General features: G+C 26.4%; 1 protein-coding gene across 1 annotated transcript in view; it reads left to right on the forward strand.

Annotated features, from left to right (window-relative positions):
• The first annotated feature begins 574 nt into the window (after positions 1 to 574).
• LOC107439747 (WD repeat-containing protein 3) overlaps positions 575 to 13977 on the forward strand; it is a 38093-nt gene continuing 24690 nt past the window's right edge. The window contains exons 1-10 of the mRNA XM_043044320.3: positions 575 to 922; positions 1224 to 1433; positions 2955 to 3073; positions 4096 to 4174; positions 4881 to 4973; positions 5063 to 5158; positions 8083 to 8181; positions 8439 to 8536; positions 10324 to 10456; positions 13256 to 13446. Of these exons, the coding sequence (XP_042900254.2) occupies positions 758 to 922; positions 1224 to 1433; positions 2955 to 3073; positions 4096 to 4174; positions 4881 to 4973; positions 5063 to 5158; positions 8083 to 8181; positions 8439 to 8536; positions 10324 to 10456; positions 13256 to 13446 (1283 nt within the window). The 5' untranslated portion in view covers positions 575 to 757. The remainder of the gene's footprint in view (positions 923 to 1223; positions 1434 to 2954; positions 3074 to 4095; positions 4175 to 4880; positions 4974 to 5062; positions 5159 to 8082; positions 8182 to 8438; positions 8537 to 10323; positions 10457 to 13255; positions 13447 to 13977) is intronic.

Consider the following 13977-nt stretch of genomic DNA (forward strand, 5'->3'; position numbering starts at 1 on the left):
GCAAGATTAAGTTTATACATTATGATTCAGGCTTAAATTTGTAAGTTAGCATATATTATTGACAAGGTAAGAAGTGTTTTATAACTTTTTTTTAAATATTAGGTTTACATATTTATTATTTGTCAAACCACATGTTACCACTACTTATCACTACTATTTAATAATTAATGTTAAAATTATATACCCTTTATAATTTTAACATTAATAAAATGATATAAGCGTACTGTTTATCCATTTCTTTTCTTATTATATAGCGACACCTTTATCAGTTATTGCATGTGGTATTGTAAATCACTGTTTAGGCACACGTTAGCTTTGAAAATTGTATATCCGTAACACAAAGTAATATTTGTTTCATAATAACTCTTTTTCTGATATAGATTTCACGTTTTCATTACCTCCCAAACCGCATGCTTACATTGATCACGTTGTGAAACAACTGGCTTTAAAATACACCGGAAACAGTATCCCGGAAGTGTAGGTGGTATAGATCTTGCAGCGCTCCCTAGTGTAGAAAACACCATCCATATGCGGTGTGACGCGAATGCGAAAATTACAGATGTCTTGTTTTAATGTTAATGAAAATAAAACCCTTACACTTGTTTCGTCTATTTTGTTTTACTTGTTTTGGCAACAATACTCAACAGTTTGTAAACAAACTTTGTTATTATGTTGTTGTGCTTGCCAATGCACGTGTAGTTCAGTATTAATTGGTGTTTTAATTTAACATTTTATATTTACGATTCAATAATTAATTATGACTACTAAACAGTACTTGCGATTTGAGCCTGGCAACATTTTTGGACTCGTTGCTAGTTCAACTGCTAAAATATTGCCTGTTAATTATAGTAATAAAAATAATCTGTTCGCTGTTCCAGCCTGTGAAAATATATACGTCTGGAATTTACAATCAAAGGAAAAAGTAAAATTAAGAAATGCTTTCATTTCGCCTGTTTTACATTTTAAGCACAGATACATGCATGAAATGTACAATGTTTTTTTTTAAATGAAAAAAAAAAGTTACTTTATATTTTTATTTAAAGAGACATTTTTAGACTAATGTTCTAAAATTATAAAGCATTTAATTTTGAACTATTGAGAAAAATCCACAATTAAAATATTTTCCTTGTAACAATTATGTTAACTATTTTAATAATGACTATTTGATCAGACAAATGATTCACTAATTATAATAAGCAACACTCCAAATAATTTTTTTTCAGTCTCAAGTATTGGCTGGTGAAAAGAGCAACGTAACTTGTTTTGTTGTTGATAATGGCTGCCGAAATATTACAGTAGGGTATGCTGATGGCAAGATTAAAGTTTTTGACTTAAAAACTGGCAGGTGTGAAGTTTCCTTTCTTGGACACAAATCAGCCGTTTCTTGCTTGACTTATGAAAATAAAGGCTCCAATTTAGCGTCTGGAGGCAAGGTAAATTAACCATAGTTTGTACATTTTTTACTTGAGAAATATGTTACCCATTTATCAAAAGCTGCGCTCTTTTCTTATGTAAATTTTAATTATGCATAGACTTTAGATAATTCATGAAGGGTAAAGGTACAGGTGTATGATTTTTCAGTATGGTGAAATGTGACTAAAATTTGTTCAGAAGTTGGAAAATTCTATGTATCATTGAAGTTTTTATGTATTTTTATTTAGATATCAAGTAAAAATCGATTTTGTGCTTTTCATATAATTTATTGCACGTATGTGGGCAAGCACTGTCTTGGAAAAAAAACTGTTTATGTAATAAGATGCAGATCTTTCAAATTTTAGGCCTGTGTTACAAAAAGAGATTTCTGTATTGTAATCTGTGGTAGAATAATTGCCCAGTCTTGGCAACTTCTGGGCCTGTGAGGAACTAAAAAAAACATCACAGAAACAGACCAACTCTGAAGGTATAACTTGTAGCCACCCCCAGACAAACATCTGTATGCTTTTTTTTTTTTTTAATTCCAAGTTTAAAATCTATTTGGCACCTTGGCGAATATAGTTGGCGTGACAAATCAAGATACGGAAATATCCCCCACTGAAAAGTGGAAAATCTCTTTTAATTTGATATAGGAAAGCAATCCTCTAGATTCCCAAGCATTCATAAATATGTCCACACTATAAAGGAAATTCTTGTATCGGACCTTGTCTACGTTGCGCAGAGTAGAATAAAAAGGAATAAACCTAAAGAAATCCTTCGATTACAAAATGATTTTATAGTATGATGCATAACCTTTATAACTTGAAGCTTTTTGTTATATGAAATTTTGTGTTATATAGATCATTTCAGTTAATCAATAAGCTTTCATGCTAAATTTGGCATTATTAATCTTGAATAGATGAATCTTAAAATGCTTTAAGATAATTATCTGATACAAATACAAAATATGCAATTAAGTATTTATTATTTACAGAAAAACAATTTGAAATTTTCTGTAGCATTAGAACTAATAACAAACAGATTAATCAATTTTGGCTTACTTCACTTTTGAAATTTTAAGTTTTTTCTAAAAGTTATTATTTTGAAAATAATGAATTAAATTGAAGGGGAAAATGTTGTTTGATTATTTCTTGATGAATTAATTCAAACAAGAATGAGAAAGAAAATACCACATTTTATTAAAAATTTCTGTGATGTTCTGCTGCCTTTTTGACTTAACTGAGAAAGCAAATAAATTAAGATTGTTTTAAAAATATATTAACATGTTTTTAAAATATACTGAAGGAATTTAAGGAAAATGATAAAGATAGATTGCTTATCAGTATCTATCAATAATAATAATTATTCCTGGCTAAAAGCAATTTTTTTTTTTTTGCTATGCTTTTAGTACTTTTTCTATTTATTTATTTTATGATCTAAAAGGGTTTTATTTTTTAGTGGGTCATACTTACTTATGTACCATTTTTCAATATAAATTTTATTAATTTATGATATTTTTAAACTATTTTATTTGATTGCAGGATTGTGAAATAGTGTTGTGGAATGTCACAGATCAAGCAGGTTTATTTAGACTGAAGGGCCACAAAGGTCCCATTACCAAATGTATATTTCTTCATCCAAAAAATGTGTTAATATCTAGGTAAGGTATTTTTTTTTAAATGCATTATGTCATTAAATTTATAAAGATTAATTTTAGAATGTATTAAACAATACACTCATTGAATTATAAATAAGCAATGATTAACATAATCTCTTGGTAGAGTCTAACCTTTAAAAATAAAACCTTTATAAATTCAAACTTTTCATGTTGTGCTAAAAATAGGTGTGAAAAATTTTCATGTTTAGATGTAAAATTTTATGTGTTCGAAAAATGATTCATTCATAGTAAATAACTGTTCTGAATAATCATAAGCAATTTTTATTCTAATTCATATTGCTGTTTGTTAATGACATAAATGTATATTTGGAATTTTTTGTTCTATTGAAATTTATATTCATAATTAGTTATGTAGGGTAATTTGCCTTTATATATATGCTAATGTAAGGTAAGTTAACAATATCAATTTTAATTGCATTCAGAATCACTCAGAACCCCCAGAAAATATTTGACACATTTAAAGCCTGGTTTTAGACATTTATTATTTTCTTATTAATTATTTCTCCTGTGGCGAAATCATCGTACTTGATTCTAAAAGTTCATGCTCTGGCGAACTTAAAATATGCAATGGGAGGATTACAATGCATTGCAGGGTATGAGTATGGCTCAACATATATTTATCAGGCACCTGAGCAATCACTAGTTGTTATAGACTCAAACTTGTCTCATTGAACAGTTTCCTGCCCTAAATACTTTTTTCAATGGAGAGAAAAAATCTTTTATTTGAAACTCATGAGAACTTGTGAGAAAGTGAACTTTGGCCAAAGACTTTGTCTTTCCTTTTATGACAAAACTATTTTTGGAAAAGCATTGTTTTTGAGGATTTCATCTAATTTTCCTCTGGTTTTTTACTATTACTTTAGGAAGATCTATTAGTTTATGTGCTCTATGGTTAAAATATACATACTTTCCAATTTTATTAAAGTAAAAATTAAAACTTAACTGTGTGTTAACGAGCTGCAACATTATAATTATTGGATATATATTTTTTTTCCCTCTTATAGTTCATTGGACACTTATATAAAGCTTTGGGACTTGGATACAAAGCATTGTTTTCATACAGTTGTTGGCAATCGAAATGAGGTATGATTTTCTTGCTCATTTTAATAATAGTTTAATTTATTTATTTCGCTGATAATTCTTTTTCTATCATCTTGATTTTTTTTTTCAATTTTTGAACGGCATACATTTTAGTGAAAATAGAAGTAATGATGAATTGAAGAATAAGTTTAAAGAAGGACATTTACACGCCAAAACTGAAGAATTGTTTTGTTCTGATAGGTCAGATTTTGAAGGATCCTAAAATTTAAAAAAATTATTTTAATTTCTATATCTTTTGTATATCATTTGGTTTACTCTTATATTTTTTAATTTTCATATCGATAGCTATTAATTGTATTTATTTATTTTTTTGATTTTTGGACACTATATGTTGTATTTTATTGTCCAACAATCACATTTACATGGGATTGGTAGACACCTTTATTATGTCAAATCTATTTTAATAACTACAGAACAGAAGCAGCAAAAATTGCACAACCCAGCAAACAACGTAGATTTATGTGTTGTTGATTGAAATTTACTATTTGTTATTTTTTATTGAATAAGGATATTTTGATGTTTATCATAAAGACCTATTATCTGAAGAAAAAAAAAATTTCCGATTCCAGTTATGAGACTTTCCATTGTAGTTAAGTTTAGTATATTTTTACTTTTTAAACGGTCCAACCAAAATATCTTTTTTTTTTTTTTTTTAACATGTGAAATTCTTTAATTGTTTGATTTGCAGATCTTGGATTGTGTCATAGTCAAGGAAACAAAACTAATCGTTGGACTGAATGGTATAAATCTTAAAGTTTGGAATATTGCTTCAGACACTAATGTAAGAACCACTTTTTTAAAAATTGTTATAAAGTAAAAAAAAAAAAAATTTAATTATATCAATATTGTCTTATTTATATTTGTGAACAGGAAGATGATCCTATATCTGATAGAAAACGATTGAAAATAGACGAACTTGGGATGGATTCAGTTGGCATCAATGATGGATCTAATGAAGATGAATTTGTAAGTAAATATTAATTTTAAAAATGTTTAACAAACACTCCATTAATCTTTTATGCTAAGTTACTTCATCAAATTTTGAATATGCTAAAAATTATTGACATCTGTAAAAATATATTTCACCCATCAATGTTTAATATTTAAATTGCACAGAAAGAAATTAGCTTCCTAACAGCAAAGCACTCAGACCTTCGATATTTTTAGGGTAAATTAGTAATTAAGCTAACTGTATTTAAAATATCATCTTTTTAAAGTTTAATTTCTTAATTATTTTTAAAGCAATTTTTATTTTAGTTATAGTTTTACTAAATAAAAATCTTGCACTTAATTTTGCAGTCATTTTTTATTGCCGCTTTGTGAAGTTAAATAAATCTTAACTCAAGTGAAGTTTTATGAGTTAGCTTAACTTTGCTTCACAGATATATTTATTCATTGAATACCTATTCAATAATAAAATTTAAGGATTGTTTTAATTTAATTGTTTTGAGGTCTTTAATTTATTGAGGTAAAATAAAGCACTATAAGGAGATTTGTTATTTTATTTAGCTAAGCTATTTAGGTTAGTTGTAGAAAAATTTTTGTTAAAAATTAATCAAATTTGATTTGATATTATTAGTTAATTTTTCCTTAAATAAGTAAATAATTTTCAAAATTTGAATGAAAAAATTTATTAGGACGGCAAGAAAAAATGTTTTATAGAAATAATATAGTTCAAACAGAGTAGTACTATATTAGATTATGGATTTATACTGTCATCATATTCTAGAATGTCTAAAGTAAATTTTTACTTGTTTAAATTGTCTAATTTCTGAAATATATATATATATATATATATATATATATATATATATATATATATATATATATATATATATATATATTAAAAATCTTTTTTTATTATAATTTTTGAAAAATATTCACTTAAAATTTACTTGCACCGATGCATTATAAAATAATGTGTTAAAGTAAGCATTTTCATTTTGGAAAAACTATAATGCTTTTGGGTATCTACTTAAGGAATTTTTTAAATGACATGCACAAAATCGTGAAACCAAAGGATTTAGGAACATTCTTAGGGCCCTAACCAATCATTTTTTTTATTTTTTTTCCTCTGTTAAAATAACTCAACGCTGTTTTTGTATTGTTGAGCTATTTCAAGATCCACATTCTAAAAAATGTTTGTAATTTAATAACTTTTTTTTTTTTTGTTTATCAAATACATAGAAATCTCATTTTCTCATTTCTTACTCTACCACTCACTTGTCTTTCAATTTAGGACCTCTCTCCTACTTTCGTTACTTTCTGCTTCTCATTTTTTCTACTATTTTATGTTTGTTTTTTATGTTCATTGGTCAGATTCCTCTATTTTTACTTATGATGTGATTATTCTAATGATATGAATTTTTCAGCCTTTAAAATGTATTGAAATTCTTAACAGATTAGTGTTTGTTACATGTTTGTGTTTCTATGATTTCAAAATTTTCTGTTTTATGGGTGATTCTCACGAAATATGACAATTTACAGTTTCTTGCTCCAAGATCTAATACTATGCTACTAAAAGAACTTTTTTTTTAAATTTTTATAAATAGCATTGGTGTTAGTATTTTAAAATGACCTTGACTGTTTTGTGTGTTTTTTGTTTGAAATGACTGTTTTGTATATTTAAAATTTTTTATTGAATTTCAAAATGTCATTTTCGTGGTATGTCACAAACAACATTTCCAATAATAACTAACTTCAAAACTTCCCATAAATTTTTCAATACCTACTTTTTTTTCCTCAACCGTTGTAAGCATTTCTAGAATACATGCAGAGGGTACTTTGTTGAAACAAGTACCCTCTGCATTTATTTACAAAAACTTTGTTGAAAATACTTTTTAACGTCAATAATTTGTTTGCCGTAAGAAAATCTGTCATTTTACTGGCTACTTTTATTTAGTGATTTATAACCAAAATAGATAGCGCATCTGCAATCAATATCTTATGTTAATAGATTGATTAGAATACCATCTATCTTAACATGTCTTATTGCATGAATAAAGAACCAACTTTCTGGTTCAAAACCTATTTCAAAAATTTTTCTATGTGAGTAGGTTTTTATGTTGTAATTTTCCTGTTTTCTTGAAATCATTAACATAAACTACATAGATTTACCTGAGTTATTTCAAGAAATCCTGTTGTTTTTTGCGGAATATAAACATCTTAGTCGAAATGTTAAATTAAAGTAAAGTTAAATGCTATATAATGGCAAATTGTCATTATCCTGGCTGTCATTTTCCTGGCTTATGAATGCCAGGACATTGAAGCAGTTACCAGAAATTTTTTTAAACTGTTGAATGTAAAGAGAGAAAGCAAATATTAACCTAATACCAAGTTTATGTAAGATAGTAATATGCTTGAATGTAATCAGTTATTTTTTTTATTTAATGATTGATTATTATTCACAATTTTATTCTGTATATATCAGCAATAAAAACATTTTTGATTCTTTCTGCAGTGGATAAAAGAATTAATTTAAGCAATTCATGGTCCATCTACCGCAATGGCTTAAGTTGAGTTACTTACTATTAGCTTAAAATGACTGTTTGTTTTTTTTTACTTCTAGGCTAATGTGTCATTTTCCTGGCATTCAAAATTTGGTGAATTTCTATTCTATTTTTTTTTTTTCTTGAGCAAATGTTAATAAACTACTCTGCTGTCTGTAAGATATTAATAAATGTAACTAAATAAATGTACAAAATAAAATTTAGATTATTTTGAAGACTTTAAATTTGAATAAATTTTTTGTTCCGAATTGTCATGTTTCCAAAGAATCACCCTTATATTTCATCTATATCTTAACACAAATAATTGCTTATTTTTTCTGTTATTATGTTAATTTTTTATATATTCAATTTTTATTGTTTTCTTATTTAATTTTTTAACAGGAGAATTGTAATGTGACAGAAGCAGGTACAATTACAACTTCAGAGAGTAAAACAACATCAATAGTTTTAGATCCATCCGAAAGACTCTTAGGTGTTCATGTAAGTGTTAAATTTGTATATTTGTTTTCTTGATTTTTTTATTTTCTGGTCTTTATTTTATGAGGTAGATTGTACTGAAAAAGGGAACTTCACTACAAGTGAGAATTGATCTGATTAATTTTAAATATATCTTTAGCTTTGCTGTCTGAGCAAAATAAATTGTCTATTTTTCAATATTATTCAAGTGATATTTTTTACATATTCATTGTATAATGCATGTCTTGTCAATTTCTTTAATTTTTAAATTTAATTTTCAGGGCTCGACAAAAATTGTGCAGCTTTACAAAATTCTTACTCAAGTTGAGATGAATAAGAAACTCCGCAAGCGGAAAGCTAAAGAAATGAAAAGAAAAAAGTAATTTTATTTTACTTATGACTCTGTGTATTTTAGTTTTACAGTAATGTAGTTTAAATTCTGTTAGCATTCTTGAAATATTTAAGTGAAATTAAACTGTAAGCATAATAAAGTAATTCTTTCTTGTATTTATCTAAATTTATCTATGCTCATTAAAAAATTTGCCTTTTTTGTTTTGTTTATATATATTTTATATCAGTCGTTTACAACTGATATTAAATATAATTAACATTCTAGGGGCTTTTTTTTCTTCTTTTTTTTTTACGAAAGCTTCTCGTGCAAAAAGTGATAAATTTATTTAACCCTGAAATGCGAGTTTCAATTAAGTTAAATTAAAAATCTTTGTCATATTTTATTGCTAAAAATACCAAAATTCTTTCCTCGGACATACAATAAATAATGAAATTATGGTATCAATAATTTTTAATAATTTTGTTTGGAGTGGACAAAAATGCTGTAAGTAATGAAATGTCACTATATTTGAGGCATGAAAATTCCTGCGAAAACTAAAGTTTAATTATATTTTGTTAAATCAATGAATGCAATCTGAATCTTAAATGTGATTTCTTTAATAAATTATCTGATATTTTTGTTTGTTCACCTTTCTTTATTTCTTAAAGTACACAATGATTTTTACAACAATTCAAAGTCATCAACTTCTTGTTCCTTATGTCCTTGGAAGAAAATTGTCAGTATCTGCAGTATAACTGCTGTGTTATTAAGTAATATTGGTGGATCTGATGATTCACAGTCTTCTTCAACTCTGCTAGATTTTGTAATTTTATCTTTTAAAATTGGTTCTAATTCACAAGTCATCAGATTGTTATCACTTTGTGAATTCTCCATAAAGTCTGTACCAGACTAAGCATTCTGTTTCGAGATGCTATCTGTTTTATCATTTGGGCAGAAACTGATTTAAAACTACTGTACTGGAAGAAAAAATGCATTTCTCTTTTTTTTTCTTCGCATACCTTCACAAAACAAAGTAAACATAACCCCAGACCCCTATTCAGAGTATGGGATAATTTTCCTCAATTCTATAGCAGCCAGCGTGTGCGTTTGTTGTCTGGTTTCTATTATGTGTGTGTAGTTTCTTGACACTACGAGAAAATTATCAGTTAATAGTTGGGCGAAAGATGATTCGGAATATTCGGGAAACGGTATTTGAGGACCCTCTAAAGCCTAGAAATTTTTTACATTATTTATTTAAGAAATGAAAGCGGACCAAGCTGAAGAAATTAAAAGCGATGAATCATTATTTAAGGTAGTCTGAGTTCTACTATATTACATTTTGAAATTTTGTCAACCCTTTTCAAAATTCCCTAAAATGTTTTTATATAAAAAATTAACGTAGCATATTATTAAATATTAAGGGCATGTTAAGTTTATATTCATTTATGATCTTTCCCTTCTGCTAAATGTTATGTCTGGCTACACATATCTATATTTGCCAAAGCGAAGAATTATTTTTTTAGTGTTGTAATTCCAGTTATAGAATTATATAATGATAAGTATCATAGTTATATAATGATAAGTATCATAGAGAAATTTATTTTTACAATGACTAAATAAATATTTTTCAAATAATATGTTTACTACTTTATTTGTCTTATATTTTTAATAAATATATGTTTGAAATAATAAAATAATGTTTGAGTGTTGTTCATAATAAAATCTCTTTTGAAAAATCTCATTTGGATTAAAAATCATTTCTGATTATGTTTTGTAAATGTTTTTTTCCTTCAAAATTTTCTTTTCATTCTCTGATTGATTTTTATTCATTATAGGAATGAAGGCGATGATGGTGATTTGTCTGTGTCCATTTCAATTGAAGATGAGTTTTCCTCCCTCGGTTCTTTTCAACTTTTGGGAAAAGTTGACTCATTTGCGATGTCTGTAAATAATCAGGATTTGGCTAAAGTATGTGTCCCTTCTTTTCATATTATAACATAATAGGATATGAATATTATATTTTCTAGCTTTTTCTTTTTATTTAATTCTTAAATTTATTTTGAATCATCTCTCAATAAAATCTATTTCTCAATAAAAAATTAAATGTTAGCCTTTTCTATGTATACACTGTTGAATGATATTGAAAATTGGTAGTCTTCCTTTAATGCAGTGGTTCTTAAACTTATAACTTTTGCGTACCCTTTCTAAATTTTTCGTAACGCTGTGTACCACTAATAAAAAATGAATGTATTTTTTTAATATAAAAAATTTTACAAAAGTTTAAAATCACAACTTGCTGTTGACACCACTAATTATTAACTGTTAATTCTGCAAAAAAAAAATACCAATAAAAAAATATACGTAATTGTAAATTTTCATGGCTACCTTTGTTTTTAGATATAAATTTTGGAAATTTTCGTTTGTCGTAAGATATTTTGCATAAGAACGCATACCCCCGCTAAACCGTTTCTGTACCCCTGATGGTTCGCGTACCACGCTTTGGGAAACATTGCTTTAATGGATTATCCATTCGCATATAAATTCTACCATTGGAGATTAAAGGTTTGCCATAAATTCTGTATAAGTCCATTATAATGAAAATTCTTAATAACAGATGAAACTGTTTTAGAGAGCTTGTCATTATTATACAGAGCATGAAAACTTCTTACATTCCCTGCCATGCATGTTTGCTTACAAAATACATCTTAATAAAGTATTTATAGAGTGGAAGAAATATGGTTCATAACAAAATTTTAATTTCAATATAAATATAAACTGTATGTTTTGATTTAACCTATTTAGCTATTTGTATAAAGAAAACTTATTACTGAATAATCGTTCTACCTTTCCTAGGATACAAGATAAAAGAGCCTTGCGCATCTTTTCTTTTAAAACATAAAGGGTTACGGTTGTAAGAATGAAATAATGTAACATGTTTTTCATTTTTCTATATTGATAGCAGAAATATATAAAAAAGAAATTCTATTTTGTCCTTTTTCGTTGAATGCTGCTTACTTTAATATTAGGGAAATTTATTATCCTTAAATTTTACAGAAGACTAGCAGTTTTCAACTCATTATAAATATTACATTTTTGTAACTTTGATATTAGCATTTTATCAGTGACTCTGAAACCTGTCATAAAAGCAATAAGCCATATTCATTAAATTGAGCTTTTAATGTAATGTTAAGTGTTATGTGACTACACAATTTAGAATCATCTGACCTAACATCATTTGATTGGTTCATTTTTTCTTTCTTCCTGATATATAGCCAAATATTTTTTGTGAGAATAGCAACTTGAGCTAAGGCTATAAGGGAAAATAGTTTTTGCCATTTCTCTTTAGTACTCTGCTAAAAACTAAAACTTCTGAAACTTAAATAATTACATGCTTAGAAAATATTGATCTTGGTTACTGAGCAGATGTTGCCTTATGTGTGACTTTAACAAGATCTCATAAAATTCCATTTTAATTTCTACTATCAAATAAGAACTGGAATTTTTGCTCATTTTAAAATGTTGAATTTAATAGAAAACTTCACAAAAGTAATTTCTGTTATAACAACACGTTCTGAAGCATAGTTGTATCATATAGCATTTCTTCAAACTTTGTTATTTTATGTTTCTTCATACATGATTGATTATAGAATTGATAAATACACATTATTGCATCAAGTCAATAATGCACTGATTATGTTCACAAGAATTTGCCCGTTTTACTATCAATTGAAATATAAATATCCTATTTCAGCTCATTTGAATTTATGAAAAAAAATTTAAACGAACAACATCTGTAAATAAGCAGTAAAAATTAATAGCATATCTAAATTTTATTTTAATTGTACAATTTTTATTTTCTTCCTAAATTAATCTTAAACAATTGAACTAATGATTATAAGTTGTATGGCTGACTTCTTAACATAAATAACTGGTTTAAACCATCCAAAATTATCAAACAACATAGAAGAGTGGCAGAAAATGAAAAAAAAAATCATAAAAACGTGTTGTTGTTTTTTGCCATTTAACCGACTGTGCAATTCAATTTTTATTCATTTTTCAAAAGATTAAAATTTTTCTTAATGTACCGCTAATTTTTTTGAATTGGATGCATTAATTTTTTATTGTAAGTTCATCAATAAATATGAAACTAATTATGGATGAAGCATTTATAAATTGAATAAAGGAAAAGGTTTTGAGACTGGTACTAGTTTCAAATTTGATAGAAGATAACAGTTTTGTATTAACGATATAAATGAAGTAAAAAAATTATGTATAAAATGCTAACCAACTCATTTTTTGAAGAAAATCTAATATGAATTGCATATTCCTGTTTTTGTTATATTATTATTTAGAGATATTGTTCAGACAACTTACAAATTAAAGAAAATTCTCAATTTACTTGCTTTTTCATTGCATCAGCACTTTTAGTCTTATCTGGCTCTTAAAATCAATATTAAATCCATATTGGTTTCTGTTACCAAATTTTTTTATTAAAAATATTTTAATTTTGAGTCATTGAAGCAAGTATAAATTAGCACAACCTGCACTGGATTTATCATCACCAGATAATCAACAAATTATACTTAGCTTTTTGTTGTTTGTTCTATTTATCAACCTTTTTTTTTTTTTAAATTTATCATTAAAGTGTATTATGTTAATTATAATTTTTCCTTCAATGTATTTTCATTTATGTATTATCATATCGTATATTAAAAACTTCCTTTATGTTTTATAAAAGGTCTTGTATATTTTTATATTTTCTTTCAGATTACTGTGTTATTTAAGAACAACAGCATAGCTCAGTATAATTTTGATTTGAAACATAAACATTCTAAGTTGGAACTAAGTCGTAGTATATTGACTCCAGGACATCGTTCAGCTATAAAAGCTTTAAGCTGTAGTTCAGACAGTTTAACTATTTTATCCGCAAGCGATGAATCAATAAAAGTCTGGAACAGGTAAGAATCCTTTATTATGTTATCATGGTTTAGATCTTATTCTTTTTCGATTGTTCTTTAGGCCCCTATTTTTTTCTTAAGACAGATTTCTGTGTTATATTAAAAGAGAAAATTTTGCGTCTTAGCACAGTTGTAAAAGATTTAACAAAAACTTCTAGTATTCATTTAAGTTTTAATTCTGTAAAAATATGAAGCAATGTCAGATTTTTGTTGATTTGATTTAAAAATAAGGTTTGAAAGTTAAATTGCAGAAATTAGCACATTTATTTAGAGTAGTGTCCTTAAACTGTACACAGTAATTAAGGTATGTTCTCTATTATACTTGATATTTTATTTCTACTTTTGCGAGGGTACATTGAGGTGTCATTCACTAATTTACAATATTTTTTAGATGCGCCTTATATGAAAAATTATTGTTTCCAAATTTTCAATTAATCTCTTTGAAGAGTTTATTTAAAATTTGATCCATAGATTTTGATCCACTTAGTTATTCATATCACAGAATTTCTAAAATTGTTAACGGATTACTCT

Source organism: Parasteatoda tepidariorum, chromosome 3 (assembly GCF_982258835.1).
Source record: "Parasteatoda tepidariorum strain Cologne lab strain chromosome 3, Ptep-v5.0, whole genome shotgun sequence".
NCBI lineage: Eukaryota > Metazoa > Arthropoda > Arachnida > Araneae > Theridiidae > Parasteatoda > Parasteatoda tepidariorum.